General features: G+C 48.3%; 1 protein-coding gene across 1 annotated transcript in view; it reads right to left on the minus strand.

Moving 5' to 3' along the window:
• Positions 1–997: 997 nt before the first annotated feature.
• Positions 998–19,368, minus strand: part of LOC102370857 (zinc finger protein 420-like) — a 31,339-nt gene continuing 12,968 nt past the window's right edge. The window contains exons 6-9 of the mRNA XM_025195411.1: positions 17,377–18,295; positions 14,231–14,447; positions 7,296–7,343; positions 998–2,960 (exon numbers count right to left, since the gene is read on the minus strand). Coding sequence (XP_025051196.1) covers positions 2,287–2,960; positions 7,296–7,343; positions 14,231–14,447; positions 17,377–18,295 — 1,858 coding nt within the window. The 3' untranslated portion in view covers positions 998–2,286. The remainder of the gene's footprint in view (positions 2,961–7,295; positions 7,344–14,230; positions 14,448–17,376; positions 18,296–19,368) is intronic.

The following is a 19,368-nucleotide window of genomic DNA, read 5'->3' on the forward strand; positions in this document are numbered from 1 at the left end:
TTACAAAGAACAAGCACTTTCCCTTATCTGTTCTACTGTACAGAGCCAGCAATTCCCCACAAAGCGGTTACGTCATCTTATAACTCGTATGATCAAAGTTTAAGGCATTTTTTTTTTTCTGACTCCACAGTATGTACAAACTCTGATTTCCAGGGGCAAGAAGAGAGTGTTTGTGTTTCGCTTTGTGAACTAACCTTGTCTCCCCCATAATTCCCATCCTGATAACAGCAAAGCAGTAATGAGCTAGTGTTTGTAGCTGCTTTTTCTAGCAAACTCCACTATATGATCACATGAGTTGTAAGCGACTGTTAAAAAGTATATAAGCCTCCTGATTTTGCTCTTGGGGGGGACCCCTTCCAAGTGCTTGGGAAATCCAAGTCACTTTGGGGTCCCCCCTACAGCTGTAGTTTCATTTGAATAAAAGTTTCTGCTGACCTGACCCAAAAGTACTCTGCGTGTGTTTCCACGACAAATCCCAGCAGCAAATTTTGCCCCAGCGCTGCTAATTAGCAGCACAGCACACAGTGTAACGTGCAACACATTACTGCAAGCTGCACCTGTCTGTGCATCTGGATCTGGCCCTGGGTCTTATCTGTGAGCTGGGGAGAGAAGAGGAATCCCGTGACTTAGAGAAGGGAAGCTGGGTCTCAGGAAGGGTGCGTTTGCATCCCAGGTCTTGGGGCCTAGGGGCTAGAGCAATGGACTGGGCGCCAGGATGCCTTGGTTCTGGTCCCAGCTTGAGATGGGCTAAAACGTGGAGTACCGGGAGGGAGGATCACTGGGATCTGTGGTGTGACTGTGAAGGGGGGTCCCCTCTCTCTTGTCTACAACTCACTCACCCCATCTGTAAAACAGCCACCAAGAATGATGCGTGTCCCCTCCCCTGACACCCCCCCCCCACACATACACACACACACACACACACACACACACACACACACACACACGACCTCAGGCAGTTACTTTCATGTTTAGTACAGGGGGACAGGCTGGGCTAGAAAGATGGGGCACTTCGCCTGGCACCCTGCAGACCATGATTGTTAATCCGTCCACATGTGGGGGAACCCCCTTTCCCCCACTCCTTGGTATGGCTTGTACTCACCTGGGTCTCCCATGGCCACAGGAGGGCATGTGCATGTGTGAAAGCTCTTGCAGTTATCTGCTGGCCCCTGCTGTTATTCAGCACTGGTATGGGCAAGTGATGGAGACACCAGACAGCTGGTGTTTGCAAGGAGGGGGGGGTCTTGCAAGTCCCACTTATGGCATTTATTTCTTCAACACATTCACAGCATCTCTCCCATGTCCAGCCCAGAGCAAGGGCCCTGCCCAATCCCACCAGCTGTTCCCCCACGTACTTCCACCTAAACATCGCCCTATGTGTAGGGCAAGACACTGAGTGGGGCAGGCACTGGGTAGGCATGCAGGAGCCCTGGGTCATATTCCCGACGCTCCCACCGACCTGCTGTCAGACTCCGGCTGGGCCGTCTCTCCTCTGGGCAGCCCCAGAGTGCCAAATTCCCCAGGGCAGGGACCTTCTGCCCCTGTGTCTCTCTGCTGCGGCAGCCAGCGTGATGTCCTGGCCCGCTGAGTGCCTGCAACAACGAGGCCACATTTCCCACTAGGGCCTGTCAGGCACTGCAGTAATATAAATAAGAGCAACAATAAATTAAGTCACCCCCCCCCCAGTCAGCTCACCCCATCACCCGACATGCACAGCCATCATAGTCGGTGACTTATAATAAAAGCAAGTCTTTAAAAAATCCCCCCAGCCTGGAGAACTGCTAGCACTCCCACCAGTCACCTAGCAGGGGTGGCCCAGCGTGCTGGGCTGGAGTCTCATCCAACGTGGCTCACAGTCTTGATTCGTCTACATAGAGGTGCGGCAGACCGTGGTGGGTGTAGCGGGGGTGGCAGATTACGTGCAGCCCTTGTTGCAGGAGCTAGCAGCACTCTGGCCCGCTCACCCTTGGGCCAAAATGCTCCCAGGGGCAGGGCAAAAAACAAAGCACCCCCAAGAGGGGAAAGAGATGGCCCCCACTCCCAGGAAGGAGCCTCGGTGTCAGCAGTCTGTAGGGAGTGTGCTGGCAGGGGCAGGTGGGTGGATGGATGGATCGAGGGTGCTGGGACAGGCAGGTAGGCACAGTACAGTCTGACAGTCCCCCACCCCAGGACGACCATGCCACCTTCCCATCACCTTTGCCCCTGCAACATCACCGCTTGAGCCCAGAGCTGGGGACGCCCCTATACTGGGAGCCTTGGGGACGCTGGAGCAGACCCCACCATGGGCTAGGCTGGGGCCGTGCGCTTGCGGCAGGCCTCGGGCCGCTCCTTCTTGCTGCGGCGCTGGTGGGAGATAAGGAGGCCACGACTGCGGAAGGCCTCGCCGCAGCCAGCGCAGCGGTAGACCCGCTCGGCCGCGTGCAGGCGCTGGTGCCGCGTCAGGTTGGAGTTGCGGCCAAAACTCTTGCCGCACTGGTGGCAGCGGTGGGGCTTCTCACCCGTGTGTATGCGCTGGTGGCGGGTGAGGGTGGAGCTCTGGCTGAAGCTCTTGCCGCACTGGCCGCAGAGGAAAGGGCGCTCGCCGCGGTGGATGACCTGGTGGATGAGCAGGTGGGAGTTGCGCACAAAGCTCTTCCCGCATTCGGCACAGTGGTGCGGCCGGTCTCCGCGGTGGATCCGCCGGTGACGCACGAGGTCCGAGCTGCGGCAGAAGGTCTTGGTGCATTCGGCACACTTGAACGGCCGGGGCTGGGCTTCAGGCTTCCCAGTATCGCCCACAGCAGTTTGAGTGGGTGGCTCCACCGGCTGCTGCTCTGCTGGGCTGCCGTGCTGCTGCCCTGCCCTGCGCGGGGCCCGTGAGCCTTTGCCTTTGGGTCTTCCTAGGGATGCCGCGCTGGGCCTCAAGGCTTCTGTCACCTCCAGCTGGGGGCTTGCACATGGCACGAGGTTTCTGGCCAGAACTAGGAGAGAGAAAAGCCAAGCATTAGCTGCAGGGGAAATGGCTGTGCAATGTGATGCCCTGCTCCCCACACCCGGCTTCAGATGCAGGAGGAGAATATATTTTGTATTCCATGTTTTAAATGAGTGATTCTCAACCTTTCTTGATTCAAGGCATCCCTCGTTAGACTCAAGGCGCCCCTCGGAAAATGGCAAGCTCTTATTTTTTTGTAGTGAAAAAAGGAGTGAAAACGAACAGAGCATTTCTTCTGTTGCAAAGACCTCCGAGGGACCACAGAAGGCCCGAATGGTTTTAAAACAGTGGATTCCTGTTTGACATCTCTGGGTTTATCTTGTGCATCGTGTTTGCATGCTCAACAGTGTTAATATTGAGTGTCTTCCCATGGCGCCCTTGAAGGGATTCCCAGGCACCCTGGTTGAGAATCGCTGCTTGGAATCTCATGGGTTTTGTTTTAAAGAAAACCCTGGTTGAGAATCACTGCTTGCAAATCACTTCAGCCAGTGATTTGCAAGCCAATCTGGTGATTTTGAGAAGGGGATTGTCACCTCCTGTCACAGGCAAGTTACCCCTCCCCAAAGGGGCTGTGGAAACAGAGCCAAATTGTTTTTTGGGTGTTTATGGCTTTTCCTGGGGGAAATTGCTGGGGAGTTTTGAATACCCCGCACCTCTTTTTGCTGTGCTGGGTGTGCCACTATATTCCTCCTCCCAAGTACTCTGATCCCAGAAGCAGTTCATTCTGAATCACAATGATTAGCATGCGAGAGACAAGGATTGAGAGAGACAGCGTGCGTGTCTACATGTCCATTTACACCAGCTTAAATTTATTGCACAGTAAGTTACTGATTAGTAAGCAGAAATAAGCCAGCATCTACATATGCAGGCATTAAGGCGTATTAACACTGTGCATAGACTGACTTGGGACTAACGTTCATCCCAAGTCAGTCCACACACGCAGTGTTACCACACAGTAAGGCGTCTATACGTGCATTGCTGTGCAGGAACTAATTGGGCATAAATTTGATACCTGCATCATTTGATACCTGGCATCATGCAGGTATCAAATTTATGCCCAAGTCGGCATATGTCGCCATATTTACTGCGCAGTACGGGTGTGCACGTGTAGACGTATGCCTGTACTATGCAGTAATTTCAGATACTGCACAGTAAATGTGCATGTGTAGCTGCACCTAGTTTGAAGGGAGTTGAGATGCATAGGCCAATGATTGCGCCCAGTGCTAATACGGCAACCCTGGGAAAGAACAATGCCTCAGTTTCCCTGCTCCCTACTGAATTAGCCAAGAGATCCTCATCTCAGACAACCGGGTGGGAAAACAGAAATTTGAACTTGAACTATATAAAACTCCCACACACAAAACTAGAGCCTGGAACTTGCCCCAAACCCTGAGGATGGATTTGGAGGGCCCTGAGACCACACCATCCTGTAGTGTGTATAGTGGTGTATTCCCTGCTGTACGTAGCTGCTCTCGTTAATATTGCCTGATGGATAATATTCCAATAAACCACTGTACAGGGGAAAAGCTTGCTTTGGCTTCTCTGGATAAATACAAGCCCCTAGAGACATGGTGGGTGTACCAAAATCAACGTTTTCCACAGAAAGAAAACTCTTGGGACCAACCCTATCCCATCACCCCCTCCCTTCCATCCCCTAGTCCCCAAGTTTTCCATGAAAAATAGGCTAGGTAGGAAATGCCTGTCCACCTGACATCAAAGCAAACCCTCAGGCTTAGCTAAATTCACACCAGCAACCCGTGGGCCAGTGGGCCCCACCCTGCAGCTCTGCAATCCCTTGGAAACCGCTGCAGTGACTCCAGGTTGGCAATTCCCTCCTAATTCAAAATAATTAAAAAAGGCACCTGTTTATCTTTACTAGGAGAGTTAAAAACAATTCGGTGCTATGGAATATATTCGTGTGTGCATTTCAATAGGTCGAGGGATATTATTACTCCACCTGGAAGGGAAAGGGTGCAGTGGGCAGGATTTATTTTGCTTTAGATCACTGGTTCTCAACCTTGTTTAGGCTTAAGCTACCTCTCAACAGACTTGAGGCACCCCTTGGGAAATGTCAGCTTACTTTTCAGTCAGTTTTTGTCTGCAGGAAGGTAATAAAGCAATGTTTTGCCTGCAAAAAACCATATCATGCCCGCACCAAGCCAGAATATTTTTAACATTGTGGCTTTCTATTTGGAATATCTGACTTTATCTTGTGAAACATGCTTGCACACCAAATGGTGCTAACGTTGTGTGGCACCCCACGGCACCCTTGAAAGGCTCTCAAGGCACTCCAGGGTGCCACGGCACCCGGGTTGAGAATCATGACTTTTGCTTATAATACTCCACGCAACATTTGCTTGAACTGTTAGAGCACCACACTTGAGCTAGGAATGCACTTTTCACTATTGTTATTAAATTATTCAGTTGTTATTAAATCCATTAAAAATCACAGGCCTCCAAAAATCTGTTTGCACATGTTTAGGAGACACTGGTTACAACTTGGCTGTTAAATCCACCAAAGATTCGCCCTGCGTTGATTGTGTTCCAGCACTGGTATGGGCAAGGGATGGCCATCCAAGTCCTCATAGCTCCTATCAGTGACGGTATGCTGTGTACAGGATAGCCACCAAGTGACTCTCTACCTCTCTGTGGCTGCAGGATGTGTGCGCCAATTCTCCCGTCATTGCTGGCTACGCTTCAGGAGTGCAGAAAAATACTTGGGGTTATAATGGACTGCAAGCTGATTACCAAGGATCCTGGTTTTGTCTGATAGAAAAAAAAAATCCCCAATTTTCAGATATAAAAAAAGTAACCCCAAAATCCATATTTTCCATGATTAAAATGAAACACCACTCTACACAAACACACACATTAGTGGGTTAAAAAGTGGAGATTTTTGTTTTATCAGAGAAAATCAGGATCCCTGCAGATTACCGATCAACAGTGGCATATTGCTGCAGAAAGAAGGCTACTAGAGTATGGGTCTATATTAAGAAAGTCACCTGCAATCAAGGGGAGTGATTTGTCCACTCTGTTCAACAGTATTGAAGCCTGATGTTGTGGGAAAATGTGGAAAAACTGGCAAGAGTCCAGCAAAGAGGAAAAAAAATAACCAGAAGGGTAGAGAACATGAATTGCAAGGAAAGGTTGGAGAAACTGGGATTATATTTAATTTAGAGAAAAGACGACTGAGAGGGGTTTCCTAATGGTCTTTGAATTAAAAGATGGTTGGTGGGCCAGGAGCCCTCTTCCAGTTCTAGGTTGCTAGCTATCAAAGTCACGGTGCAAGGCACGGACGAGACCTTATCTGAAATGCTATGTGCGGTGTTGGTCAATCAGGTTGAAGAAAGAGAACTCAGGCTGGAGCAGAGGCAGAGAAGGGTGAAGGATTTTAAGTCAAAATACATCTAGGAAGTTACAACCCAAAAACAATATTAAAAGAATACTGAAATTGTTAGGAAAGGAGGTCTGTGCAGCTTTAAACTGGCTTCTTTGTGCCTCTGTATTACAATATGTTTTTTAATGCACATGACCGCAGACTGTTTTCCCCATAGTACCCCTGCCTCCTTCAGCACAGACGGGGCGCTTGCACGTGTAATGACATTTCCCCTTTCTTGCATTACTGTTTGCACGTGTGGGTTTCCCTGACGCTTTAAAAGCCTTCCTGGTGCACTAAAGACGGTTTTGAGCTCTAGGGATCAATCAGGACAGGGCAGTAAACAAGGCTGCTATCTGCAGGATGCCGGCTGCAATAGTTGCAGAAGGAGGAAGGGCACAGTGAATAAGAAAGGAGACTGCAGGGAATGAAAATCTAATGATTAAGGAAGTTGAAGCTATCCTGGGGAACTTGAGCTCTATCCCTGCCTCTGCCGCAGAGTTCCTATGTAATGCTGGTCAAGTCACATGTACCAAAGTTTTCATAAGAAATTGCTGTGTGTTCCTCATTTGCTGGGTGCCCAATACGTAGCAGCACCAGCCTGATTTGCAGAAGTGCTAATCAGTCACAGTTGAAACAAAGGTTAATTGTAGGTCTGAACTTACAAAGTACTATACAAAGACTCAATATCCTGAAAAGCTATCCCAAAATGGGGCACCTAGGATTAGTGGTGACCTCTGATCATTTTGTCCTTGATTCCTTATGCGTAAAAGGGAGGACAGTAATCCTTCCCAACTTTACAGACGTGCTGGAAAGGTACATGATGAAAGTAGCCTAGAAAACCCTATCAGGGAATGAATAGCTCTGTAGTCGGCATTCAGGTTTGGATGATGTAAAATGACTAATGCTTGGGGCCGAAAGGTGAATAAGTAGGATCAAGTAGCTTACCCATCCCATGATCACCATCCATCCTGGGGTCTGAATGAGGTAGGGGCCCTGTGGAAAACATGAAATGTGTTCATGTCACTAGAAATCATCACGATGCAGATACCTGGGGAGGCCATGGAAAGTTTGTTGTTTCAAGGCTGGGTGGGGGGACAACTATGAGCCTCCCGTTAGACTTCTGGCATAAATGCAAGCCAAAGGATTTCCAAAGGAAATCATTAATAATCATTACTCTATTTATGGGGAGAGGAGAGTTGAAATTCCCCAAGGACCAACTTCTCTCTTCAGCTTCTAGGCAGGGTCATAATAGGAGAAGAAGTGGGGCAAGAAACCTAACTGGTTTTTAAGATGCATCATGGTGGTTACAAGCAGGATTAGATGATGTGGTTACTTGTAACAGCATGGGACTGGGCTGGATCACCCAGGAGCTCCCTTCCAGTCCTGTGTCCCTAGGGAAGGAGAAAGCAAGCCTTCCTGATTCAGCTCCCCTAGAGTCTAGACCCAGCTTATTCCCTCCTTAGTCACTATCTGGCCCAATAGCCCATATCAGACCGCTACTGCCCAACCCCAGATGCCAATCCCTGCCCATTCCCAGCTGCCATCCATTGTCCCTTCACCTGCTAAAGTAAAATTCTCTGGCAAATGGATGAGTTGGGGGTAAATGTGTAGTTATTTATTTCAGGGATGTATTTGGTCGCCGTGTTGGTCTGAGACAAAAAGAAATGCAAAACTTTAGAACTCTTCGGTCAGAGATGATATCTTTTATTAGAGCAAGAAATCACAAAAAAAATAGTTATTTGACGATCATAGTTTCATAGTTTCTAGGGTCAGAAGGGACCTGAACGGATCATCAAGTCCGACCCCCTGCCCTGGGCAGGAACAAGTGCTGAGATCATAATATCCCAGCCAGATATCTATCCGACCACCTCTTGAAAATCAATAGAAAATCTCCATAGGCAAATTAGGAGGAGACAGAGTCCAACCTCTAAGTATCAAATATCAATAGAAAAATCTTAATTCTCATCCTAGGACGCATTCTCCAGACTGCAAATAATTCTGACAGTATTTTCTTCGTTTTCACACACTTCTTCATTTTTCCCCCAATTTACTCCCTGTCGTTCTCTTATTTCTTTTCTGAACTCATTTTTCAACATCTCCTTCGAAGTGTGGAGATCAAAACTAGACACTCTCTCCCTTACTGGCCTCTCTAACACTGTAGATGGAGGTAATTCAACCTCCTACTCCATATACCCCTGCATATGCATCAAAAGGTTATGCCTGCCCCCTTAGCTATACCATCAGGCAGGAAACTCATAACTAAACTGTTGATCTACTGTGGCTCCTACATCTCTCCAAAGTGCCCCTCTATTCCATATATGTGACCTAGACTTTTCACTCCTAGATGAATGGCCATGCATTTGGACTGGATATAAATACATGTTGCACAAATTAGGCCACTTGACTGATTCTGATTGCTCCATATAACAGACTTGTCCTCGTGGCTATATATCACTCTGCCGGGTTTTTTGGCGGGGGTTTTGGTGTTATCTACAAATTTTACTGCTAACAATTTTTCTACTTCCTTCCAGTTCACTGATGAAAATATCAAATAGCTTCAGGCCAAGAGCACCTCTTCAAAGACATGGCAGGCGAGAAGGGGCAGCGCCTGGACCATCTAGGCAGCACTGAGACTGGGTCTCACCCTGATGTCGCTGACGGGCAAGGTACCCACAAAGAAGGCACCAAGGCCCTACAACGCCTACCAGCGACACAGGGGCAGAGAAATATTGATTTTCTAAATTTTTTAGGGGCCCTGCGGGCTGGATAGAATGGCCTGGAGGGCCGCATTTTGTCTACCCCTGGGCTAAGACAAAAGCCACAGTTACTTCTAGCACAACAGCTTGTGAGTTCACCCAAAAAAAGAATATGCAGAACTGTTTGATGTGACCTATTTTCCACAAAACCATGTTGAGTGTTATTCATTATTCTGTCATCTCTTTTTCCCCCACTGATAACATGGCTTATTGCCCTCTCAATAATTTTGCCCAGGACAAACATCAGACTAACCAGTCTGAAAGCTCCTCAGTTCATTCTGTCTAAACTTTTTTTTTTCCAAATACTGGTTTGACCTCAGTTTTATCCCAGCCCTCTGTGGCTCCTCTAGTATGTCAGGAATTATCAGAAGAAAGAAAAAAACCCCTCAACACTTGTTCTTCCCAATCCCCCAGAGGACGGAGGAATCAGAGGGAGGGTGGTAGAGAAACAGCCTCATAGCAAACTCGAAATGCAAGCAGGAGCCAGGGGCAGGAAAAGGGGCAAAGCCGTAATAGGTGAGGGGGTGGGGAGACAGGAAAAAGAGGGTGTAGGAAGGTTAGGAAAAGGGTTAAGACGGAGAGAAGCAGGTGGGGGAGAGCAGGAACTCAGTGCTCCATTCAGTGCACAGGATGGATGATGCTCGCTGAATAGGCAGCTTTCAATGGGTCTTTTTATCCTTCCCATTCATCATTGCGGGCCCTACTGCGCACCATACAAACCACGCACTGAATGCAGAACGATCAGCTCTTCGTGGGATCTTCTGCCCTGCCCTCACTGCACATCTTCTGCACTTATAAACATCTGTGAATTTATCTGCCAAGCACTCCTCTGGGGCAGGGCATCATCACCACCCCTATTTCCACACATAGAGTGATTAAAACTAAAACAGCCAGAAAAAATGCCCACTGCATTTTTCAGAGCCTTATTGTTTTAGCGCACCCTGTATGTGCGAGCAGAGCTCCCCTTGACCTCTGCCACAGCTGAGTGCCCAGCATGTCTGGGACTCAGACCCAAGGGTCTCAACTTGGCCACCCGGACACAGAGGAAGACAAAGTGACTAAGGACTTTGACCAAGATTACAGGACTTGCCGAGCATCACGTAGGGACTTTGGTGTGGAGACGGTGGAGGGAATCCAGTTCTTGTATCCTTATCAGAGAAAAACACATCCTCCAATGTCTTTGCTCCGGTGAGCATCTAATAATGTGTGAGTGATGCTGGTTCAAATTTGGAGTCTGACGTTAATATACAACTACAAGGAACAATATGCAAAGCAGTAAGGACACCTTACACAATGCCATAGGAGACTCCCCATGCCTGAAGAAGGGGGATTGCACCCAAAAGCTTGCAAAGAACCTTTTCCTAACTACTCCATTGGTCCAATAGAAGATATCCCATCTACCCAAAGAGCCTAGCCTGACCATACCATATGGATGGGTAACATATGGTACCAGCTATGGGGTGCTGACTCCACGGTTCGTTCCAAAATAGAAAAAAAAATGACTTTTTAAAGTGTTTTTTTTTATCTCTACCAAACTCCATGATAAGAAGTCTTATGTGATCTGAAACAGGGCTGCTTAATGTGAGCACTTTAGCTCAATTAAGAACTCTAACCTATTGAATAACATTTCGAGCTTGTACCCCTGTCACATGCCCTAAGAAGTACATTTCTTCCCAAGAAATCCTTATTTAGATGGTAAAATAGCATTTATACGCTCCTCCAGACAAATGGCCTGGGAAATGTGCTGACAGTTACAGACCCAATATATCCTTCATGTTTAAAACAAGATACAAATTTAAGAATTAAAGACACCAGGCTGCAGACAGATACACAGGCAGTGAGATTTTCCCAAACTTACATTTTTTTTTGGAGAGTAATAAAGTAATGTTTTGGCCTAGAAACCTATTGATTTGGAGCACAAAAGCACAAACAACAGGAGGCCATTATTAGACTTCACAGTCTAGTATTGGTATTGGTATACCAATCGGTATTTTTTCTAGCTCTCTAATGAGATCTACAGTCATCATAGGTAGATGGTGTTGAACCCTAGTCAGACAGGATACATTCGTGCAGGAAGAATGAGAGAGGTGACTTAAATCACTATTTCTGGTCTTGTTCGTTCTAACAACTCACAGTCTGTCCTACTATAGTGAAACAGGGAACCCTAACCCTGTTACCAGAAAGCCAGCCGGTCCCTTTAAGGCCAGAACTTTCTGGGCCCAGCCTACTGGCAAGGTAGGGGTTAAAAGCTGAGCCTGGCCAGCTAGTCAGGTGACTGGAAGGGGGCGGACCAGAACTATAAAAACCCTGGGCTTGGCAGCAGTTGGAGGCAGTGGCTGAAGGGGAAGGAGATTGTGCATGTGAGCTCCATGGAGAGGCTTAGCTGCTGGTCTGGCTGCTGCGAGAAGGGAACTCTTGATGAGTCTCAGAGAAGTGGCGACAGTGCCACAGGGAGGAGCATCGCAGACGAAGCACCAAGCCACGAAGAAATGTAAGCTGGCATGTTGCCTTCTTTAATTTCTACTTTTTTTGTGTGGCTACTACCCATGGACTTACTGTTTATATATATATTTGTGGATCGAGACTGGTGGTTTGTGGTCGAGGCTGTAGGGGAGAAGGAGGCCTCATTAGTGCCTTGGGTGCAGTCATAAAAGGCCAAGGGGGCCTGGTGCACCAGTGGGTGCAGGTGTGTGCTTTTGGGCTGGGCCAGTGGGGGTGTGGGGCCGCTGCCCAGCCTTGAACTTGTGACCCGCCAGCTGTGGGGCTAGTGGATGGGTCTCTAGGCCAGAGAGCTTGGGATCCATAAGGGAAGTAAAAGGAGGGCCATGAGCCCCCAAGATTAAGGAGCTAGAGTCTCAGTGTCAAACCCTATGTGGTAGGTTTTACACTGGTAGACCTAGCTAGAGAAAGACAGGGGGCAAGACCCATGGTGGCTGAGAACCCCAACATAGGAATACAATAGGCAGTCTCCTACTTGTAAGAACATCTGTATAATATTTACATCAAGACGTGGCAGGCAGAGGAACAGTGGGAAACAAGAAGCATTAAGGGACTTCAAGGGCACTCTAACAGTGGGATACAAGAAGCATTAAGGGACTTCAAGGGCACTCCTCATAGGCTGCAGATGGCAAACACAGAAAAACAAAAACAACAACAACAAAAAATGCTGCTGGGGAGGGCAACCTGTTACATATAGTCTGTAGGTATACCTGCACACAAATAAGGGCCAAAATCAAATAGAATCCCCTGCTTTTAATTTTTGACTCCATTGCTTTATAATGCTTTATTTGATCTATTTTTTTTCATCATCATATTCTGCTCAGTTTTACTTTTTGTTTAAATTAGTAGAATGTCTGCTTTCATTGTATGCTTTTACCAGGAACCACAAACTCATTAATTTTATTACCTAATATAAAGTGGGCGCATCTACACACTCATTAATGCACCTTTAGATACTGCGCAATTAATTTAGTGCTCACTTAATAGAGCACTAACTAAATGTGCAGTAGAGTTACTGCGCTGGAGCATAGCTATTTAGTAACAGTTACTGAATATTAGCCAAATGACACTGCACAGTAGGCTATTAGCATGAGTTCTGCTGTGACACACTACTGCGCAGTGTTATTCAGCTAATATTCAGTAAGCATCTTGTGTCAACGTGCCCAATGTTACTGTTGATGTATATTAACAATGTAATATTGTATATAAAGCAATTGGGGCTCGTAGTAGAGATGATATCTTTTTATTAGACCAACATGATTTTTGCAAAAAAAAATTCTTTAATTGCAAGCTTTCAGGCACAAACACCCTTCATCAGGCATTGGAGAAAAGATTGGAACAGTTCTCCTGGGTAGAAATGATGGTTCATATTTTTTTTTTTTTTTTTCCTCCAGACCAATACAGTCTAGAGGAAGAACATTTTTTTTCTTTAGACCAATATGGCTACAACCTGGATACCTGACACATGGAAGACACTGAATTTTAGCCCTTTTCATTAAAAAAAAACAAAAAAAAAAAAAAAAAAAAAAAAAAAAAAAAAAAATGTTTGTATGTTCCCAAGCAGGAAGCAGCTGTGACCACCTGATACACTGCCCCTGTCTCTGTTTCAAGGTGACTTGTATCATCACAGATGCTTGCATATAGGTGAGAGACTCCAGACCAGCTATGAACTCACTGCCCAGAGGAGTTTTCCATCTACTGACTCCTCTATGCAATATGAACTTTCATTTCTACTTAGGAGAACTTTTTACAATCTTTTTTTTTTTTTTTCTCTGATGCCTGATGACAGATGTTTGTGCCTGAAAGCTTGCAAATAAAGGTTTTTGGGGTTGGTTTGTTTGTTTGTTTGTTTGTGCAAAAATCTTGTTGGTCTAATAAAAGTTACCATTTCTACTGTGAGTCCTGACTGCTTTTTCCTCTAGACCAATACACCTACAAACTATATATTGTATATATGCACTCTACAAAGCCTAGGAAAGGGATGCACCCCACACTACAGAGAGGGGCAAAAGTCTGTGCCAGTCTGATCCAAGGGCAAATGTTCTTCCTGACCCTAAATCTGGCAATAGGTATGACCTTGTGTGGTAGAGCAAGACTATCTACCCATGGATCTCTGGGTTTTTTGGTACTGGCAGGAGACCCAGCCTTACCAGTGGCTCATGTCCCAATGCCTCAAGGGAGGTGACTGCCACCCCCACCCCCGCAACAAGTAGCAGTCATGAGCTGAAAAAAATTCCTTTCTGGCCCCAAAAAAGCTATCGGCAAAAGCTGTGAAGTCTGGAACTACTATGCTCTAGTTCGTTTTATACTCCAATTTGGGAGCTACAGGTGGATGATTCATTGCATTCAAAAATGTGTACTTGCTCTTTCTGTTTTTTGGGTGGAGAAAATTCATAATTGTTTCAAGTAGGAACATTGGTTTTTCATTTCATTTAATGATGGAGAAGTAACCTGCCTCGGTGGTTTTATTTTGATAAATGTCATTATGTGTCTTTCAGTTTTTCTCTCTCTCATAAGATCCTCTCAGGCCACTGCATTCCCCCCAGCATCTCCATGCCAGGCACTGCAGTCCCCTCCCAGCTACTCCTAAGAAGCTCCCGCCTTGCCCCATACCCAGCTTATTACCCGTTTCCTGGAGGGGCTGGGGTTCCTCTTTGATGATACGAGTCGGTTCATACTGAGGCCCACGGGATTCACCCTGTCCTGCCTCCTCTTCCACTGGGGGCACGTGCTCAGGACGGGATGGTGGCTGCTCCAGGTGGGAGCCAGGAGATTCCCAGAATGCCCCAGGGGATGCCATCTTCTCCGAGGTCACTTCCTCGACCTTCACACGCACCATGACCTAGGGACAAGCCAAATACATCACCGCAGAGCTATGGCCTGGGAGAGTTGGGTCTGGGAACGGACATGACAGGGAATAGCCCTCGTAGGTGTGAAGAGGGGAGAGAGGACAGCAGATCTATGCCGGACCCCCGAGGATGGGTCAGGGAAGGCGGACACTGGGAGTGGTGCAAGGACACATGGATGATAACCCTGGTATAAACTGTGTGCAGTGCTCATGGTGTTGCATCACACAACTGATAGCAACACCGAGACAAACGTTAAATGAGGTGATGCTCTTGCAGCGGGGTCCTCCTAAGGTGGACCACAGTACTGCCCGGGGTCTGTGCGACTAAGAACCTAGGAATGGCTAGGCTGGATCGGCCAGAGACTCCATACCAGCTATGAACTTCTTGCCCAGAGGAGTTGTCCATCTATTGACTCTTCTGTGAAATCCTATGAAATATGAACTTTAATTTCTACTTAGGAGAACTTTTATAATTTTTCTCCAATGCCTGATGAAGGGTGTTTGTGCCTGAAACCTTGCATAGTGGGCAGGAATGGAAGAACCCACAATCTGGGGGTCAGCGGTCCCCCAGGAAGCAATGACCCTGAGTAGCTAAAGATTGGCTTGCACCCTGAGACAGAAGGGTCTCAGTATTCACTCTTAGTATCCTGGAAAGCCATCTTCCCCACCTCGTATGTTGAAACCTGCTACGCTCTTGGATTTGAATTCAATCTTGTGCTGGGAAGTTTCACGGGTTAATGGTGCCTCATGTAGAGGAATAAAAAAAAAAAAATGTGGATTTGGGCATTTCTGATGATCTGCTTTGCTCTTCTATTGAGTGTCTCTCCTAGGAGGTGCCAGGCGTGAGTCTGCCGCGCATCATAATGCAGCACTTACGGCCTCGGGGCCCCACCAAAGAGGGGATTCTAGGAAATGTAGTTTCCACCCTGTCATAGCTCTCCAGGCCAGCTGTCTATATAACCCAGGCTGGACAATCCCACCCAGGGACCCCTGCAGACTGTCCCAGGGTTCCCAGCTAGGCTGGCACATCGACTGCATAAAGAAATACCCCATCTCAATCCACAGACTGCAAAGGAGGAATGCCTATGCTCTACGGTGGTTATTTCCTATACTTCTGGGCTTTGCTGGTTGCCATATGGAGCCAGGAAGTTTTTGGCCCTCCTACTGCTACATATGTCAGGAGTTGGGATTTTTTTTTCCCCTCCTTCTTTGCCTTCCTCAGAGGTACTGGGGGTTAGCTGCAGCCAGCGCTGGAGATTTTGCTCCTGCTGGACTAAAACCCAGAGATTTCTGGCTAGAGGCTATTGCCTCTCCAGTCAGAGTCAGACCAGTTGTCATATATAGGATCAGGAAGGAATTGTACCCTATGGCCAGACTGGTATACAGTGGGCGTGTCTACACAAGACACTACTGTGCATGTATTTAGTACATATGTTAGCAAGTATTAAGTAAATGCGCAGTAACCAGGGTTATTGCACAGTAGCAATAAAGCTACCGTGCAGTAGCCTAATAATACTGAGCAGTAGCGTGTTAGCACTGTCTGTGCTGGCACGCTACTGCTCAGTCAATGTTTCCTGCAGACATGCCTACTATGGGGGATTTTGCCTTGCTCCATAGTGGGGTGCAGTGGGAAGGGAAGGGGGGCAGGGGCAGTGCGGTCCCCTTCCTTGGATCTCAAGCCTGTTTTAACAACCCTCACAGCAGCATGACCCTGGCCACTGTTGTCCCCCTCCTTTACGTGTGGCAGGCTAGCGTGCTGTGCCTTGTGGTTGTGTGTCAAGGTTGATTGCGTGGTTTTTCTAATAGGTTTATATAGGATAATTTGGATCAGGATGATCCTGCCTCTAGTGGGAAGATTGGACTAAATGACCCCCAGATGTCCCTTCCAGCCCTATTTTTCTTTGGCTCTAAGTGTTGGAGAAGCCACCCTGTCACAGCAGCCCTCCGTGGCTGATGTCCTTCTTTGTTCAACCCTGGCAACTTTCTTCCAGCATGAACATGTCTCCCTTCAGTTCCCAGCCTCATGGGGTTTTGTTCTGCCTTTGTGTGAGGATAAAGACCCCACTGGTAGCAGACACGAGTTAGATGTGGCCCCATGTAAAACGTACCTACCCGAGACATCACAGCCCCTCTTAACCTTCTCCAAGAGAAACGAGACAGACAAGAGTTGGAGAAGCCATAGGGGGTGGAGTTGTTCAGATTTGCTTGAGGGTTTAAATTTTTGCAGAGACAACCACCCCTGGGAGCATCTTCGCCTTCAAACTTTCCACCCCCTTTCCACTCTGCCTGTGGGCGGCAGCCCTCAGGACGATCGTACCCTGAGACAGGTGGGTTTTGGTATATAGTGTTAGCATCCTGGAAAGCCATCTTCCTCTCCATCTATCACAGCCTCTGTGTTTGTATACCTCCGTCACAACCCATTACCCTCCTCCTCCTCTCCAAGTCCTGACCAACCCCATACTGTCGGGCTCTGATCTTGAACAGAAGAGTCCCAGAGCTACGGTCCCCTTCCTCCAGGAGCAGGATACTCATTATCACCCATGTGTCTGTGCATGTATATTAATATATAAAAATATATCATTATCTATCTATATAGATAGATAGGAGATGTAGATAGATAGAGATATATAGAGAGGTTCCCGATCCATTGGTTGAAACCCTGTATGTTCTCAGACTCGCACTATATGTTGTGCAGGGTGGTGCCATGTGTACAACACCCCCCTGCACCCCAAACCTTGCACAGACAGCCCTCGTTGCCTCCCTGTTCTAAGGAGGACATTTCCAACCATGGATGGGGTTTGCAGCACAGCAATGGGACCTGCTATTCAACCTGTCCCATCCAGAGCCTGTGCATATAGTTGGCCCCTTCCTTCCCTCCCCACCCCTGACATGCACAGAGGTGATAAGGTTTAAAGGTCCTCACCTGCTGCTCCCATAGTCCAGCCTCTGGCTGCTCCAGCTGAAAGCCCTCTGCCAAGGCCACCGCCTCGGCGCAGGTTTCGGGGCTGCGTTCCCATACCCAGCCCTGCATCTCCTCGGGCAGGACGGCCAGGAACTGCTCAAGCACCAGCAGCTCCAGCATCTGCTCCTTGCTGCGGCGCTGGGGCTCCAGCCAGCGCTGGCACAGCTCCCGCAGGCGGCTGCAAACCTCCCGCGGCCCCTCGCCGTCCTGGTAGCGGAAGCCGCGGAAGCGCCGGCGCCGCATCTCCAGCGGGGCATCATCCCCCTTGAGGATGGCTGCCTTCACCTTCCCGTAGTCCCCGCTGTCGCTGGCCTCCAGGTTGCTGTAGGCTTGCCGGGCTTTTCCACTGAGGGCTGGTACCAGCCGTGTCACCCACTCCCCTTTGGGCCACTGGCAGGCCTCGGCCACACGCTCAAAGGTGGCCAAATAAGCTTCCATGTCTTCCCCTGGCACCAGCACAGGCAGGTGTGGGGTCACCGTGGCTGGCACAACCTCTGGAGGGGTCCATAAAGCCTGCAGCACCTCCTGCCACTGCACCTCCCAGCGCTGGGGCAGTTCATCCTGCCGCTCAGGCCTGGGCTGGTGTGGAGCTGCCCATCTCAGCAACTCCCCAATGGTCCCAGAACAGACGAGGAGGGGAAGGTTTTCGCCTTGCTCTGCTCCGTCCCCTGGCTCAGGGCCTGCCAGGTCCTGCGCCTCCATCTTCACAGGCGGCAGTGCCCCCTGCTCTAGGGGCACCTGGAGCTGGAGACCCAAATCGGTGCTTGCGCCTAGCTCAGCAGCCATTTGCATCCAAGGAGCAGCTGTGATGCAGGCCAGATCCCCTGCCCCACTTGTACACTTGCGCAGCCTCGCGGGGACATCCAACTTCTTGAGCAGCCTGCAAAAAAGCATCCTGGTTAGACGTTAAACAGTGCTATAAAAGTCTCCCAGTGCCTGACAAAGGGTTTTTGCACCCAAAACCTTGCAAACTTTTTTCCAGCTATTTAGTTGGTCTAATAAAAGATGCCACATCTACCCAAAAAACGCTGCCCGCCTATGTCCTTAGACCAACACGGCTACAACCAACAATACTGCCATAAAAGAGCTTTTTTTTTTCCTTTTAGGTTGCAAAGCCAATTGCTCACATAGCAGAAAACACCCTGGTTCATGGCTGCTCAAGCCACTTAAACTCTGCCCATTTCTGCCTCTGTTTTGTGTGCTGAATGATGCTGTGCTCTGATAGGGAAACATAAAATGGAAGCATGTAGCTGAACTCTGTAATGCCCAAAGGACTAGAGATTAAATTGCACAGGAAACTGGGAATCTAGCATTTTTTTTTAGCTGGGAATTGCACAGGAAACTGGGAATCTAGCATTTTGACTGCTTGACACATAATGTATATCAGTATACATACATGCATATTTAGGCACGCAAACGTACATGCTCCTTCTACCAAGTTGTGTTGCATGCAGTTGCCAGAGGCTTTTTATTAAGAAGGATAAAAATGAAATACATTTGCCCTCTGTGCAAGCGTCACACACCACTCCACTGGGTTTGAATTTGTACCTACAGCCCAAGAGCACAGACCGCTGCTGTGTAAGTCACAGGGAGAGCTGCTCTGGCTCATATCCAGAAAGGATATGATCCCAGGAGAGGAGCAAGGACCTCTGCATTTTGGCCTGTCCTCAGAGTGTGTGAGCATGTGCCCACTATGGCAGGAGTCTGGCACGTGTGCCACGAGTGGCACAAGCAGCCTCTGCATGTGACACATAGGGGATTGGAGAGGGGACAGACAGGACAGGGGGCAGAAAGCAGAGCAGCAGATGGAGCAGGCAAAGGGGATCGGAGTGGCATGTGGAGAGGGCATGAGTTTAATTTGTGGCATATCTGCCAAACAAGGTAAGACGATCCCAGTGCCGCACCATACACCCAGAGAGTGCCATGGTCCGTGTGCTAGGACTGGGAAGAGCG

The sequence above is a fragment of the Alligator sinensis genome, unplaced genomic scaffold (genome assembly GCF_000455745.1).
Source record: "Alligator sinensis unplaced genomic scaffold, ASM45574v1 scaffold581_1, whole genome shotgun sequence".
NCBI lineage: Eukaryota > Metazoa > Chordata > Crocodylia > Alligatoridae > Alligator > Alligator sinensis.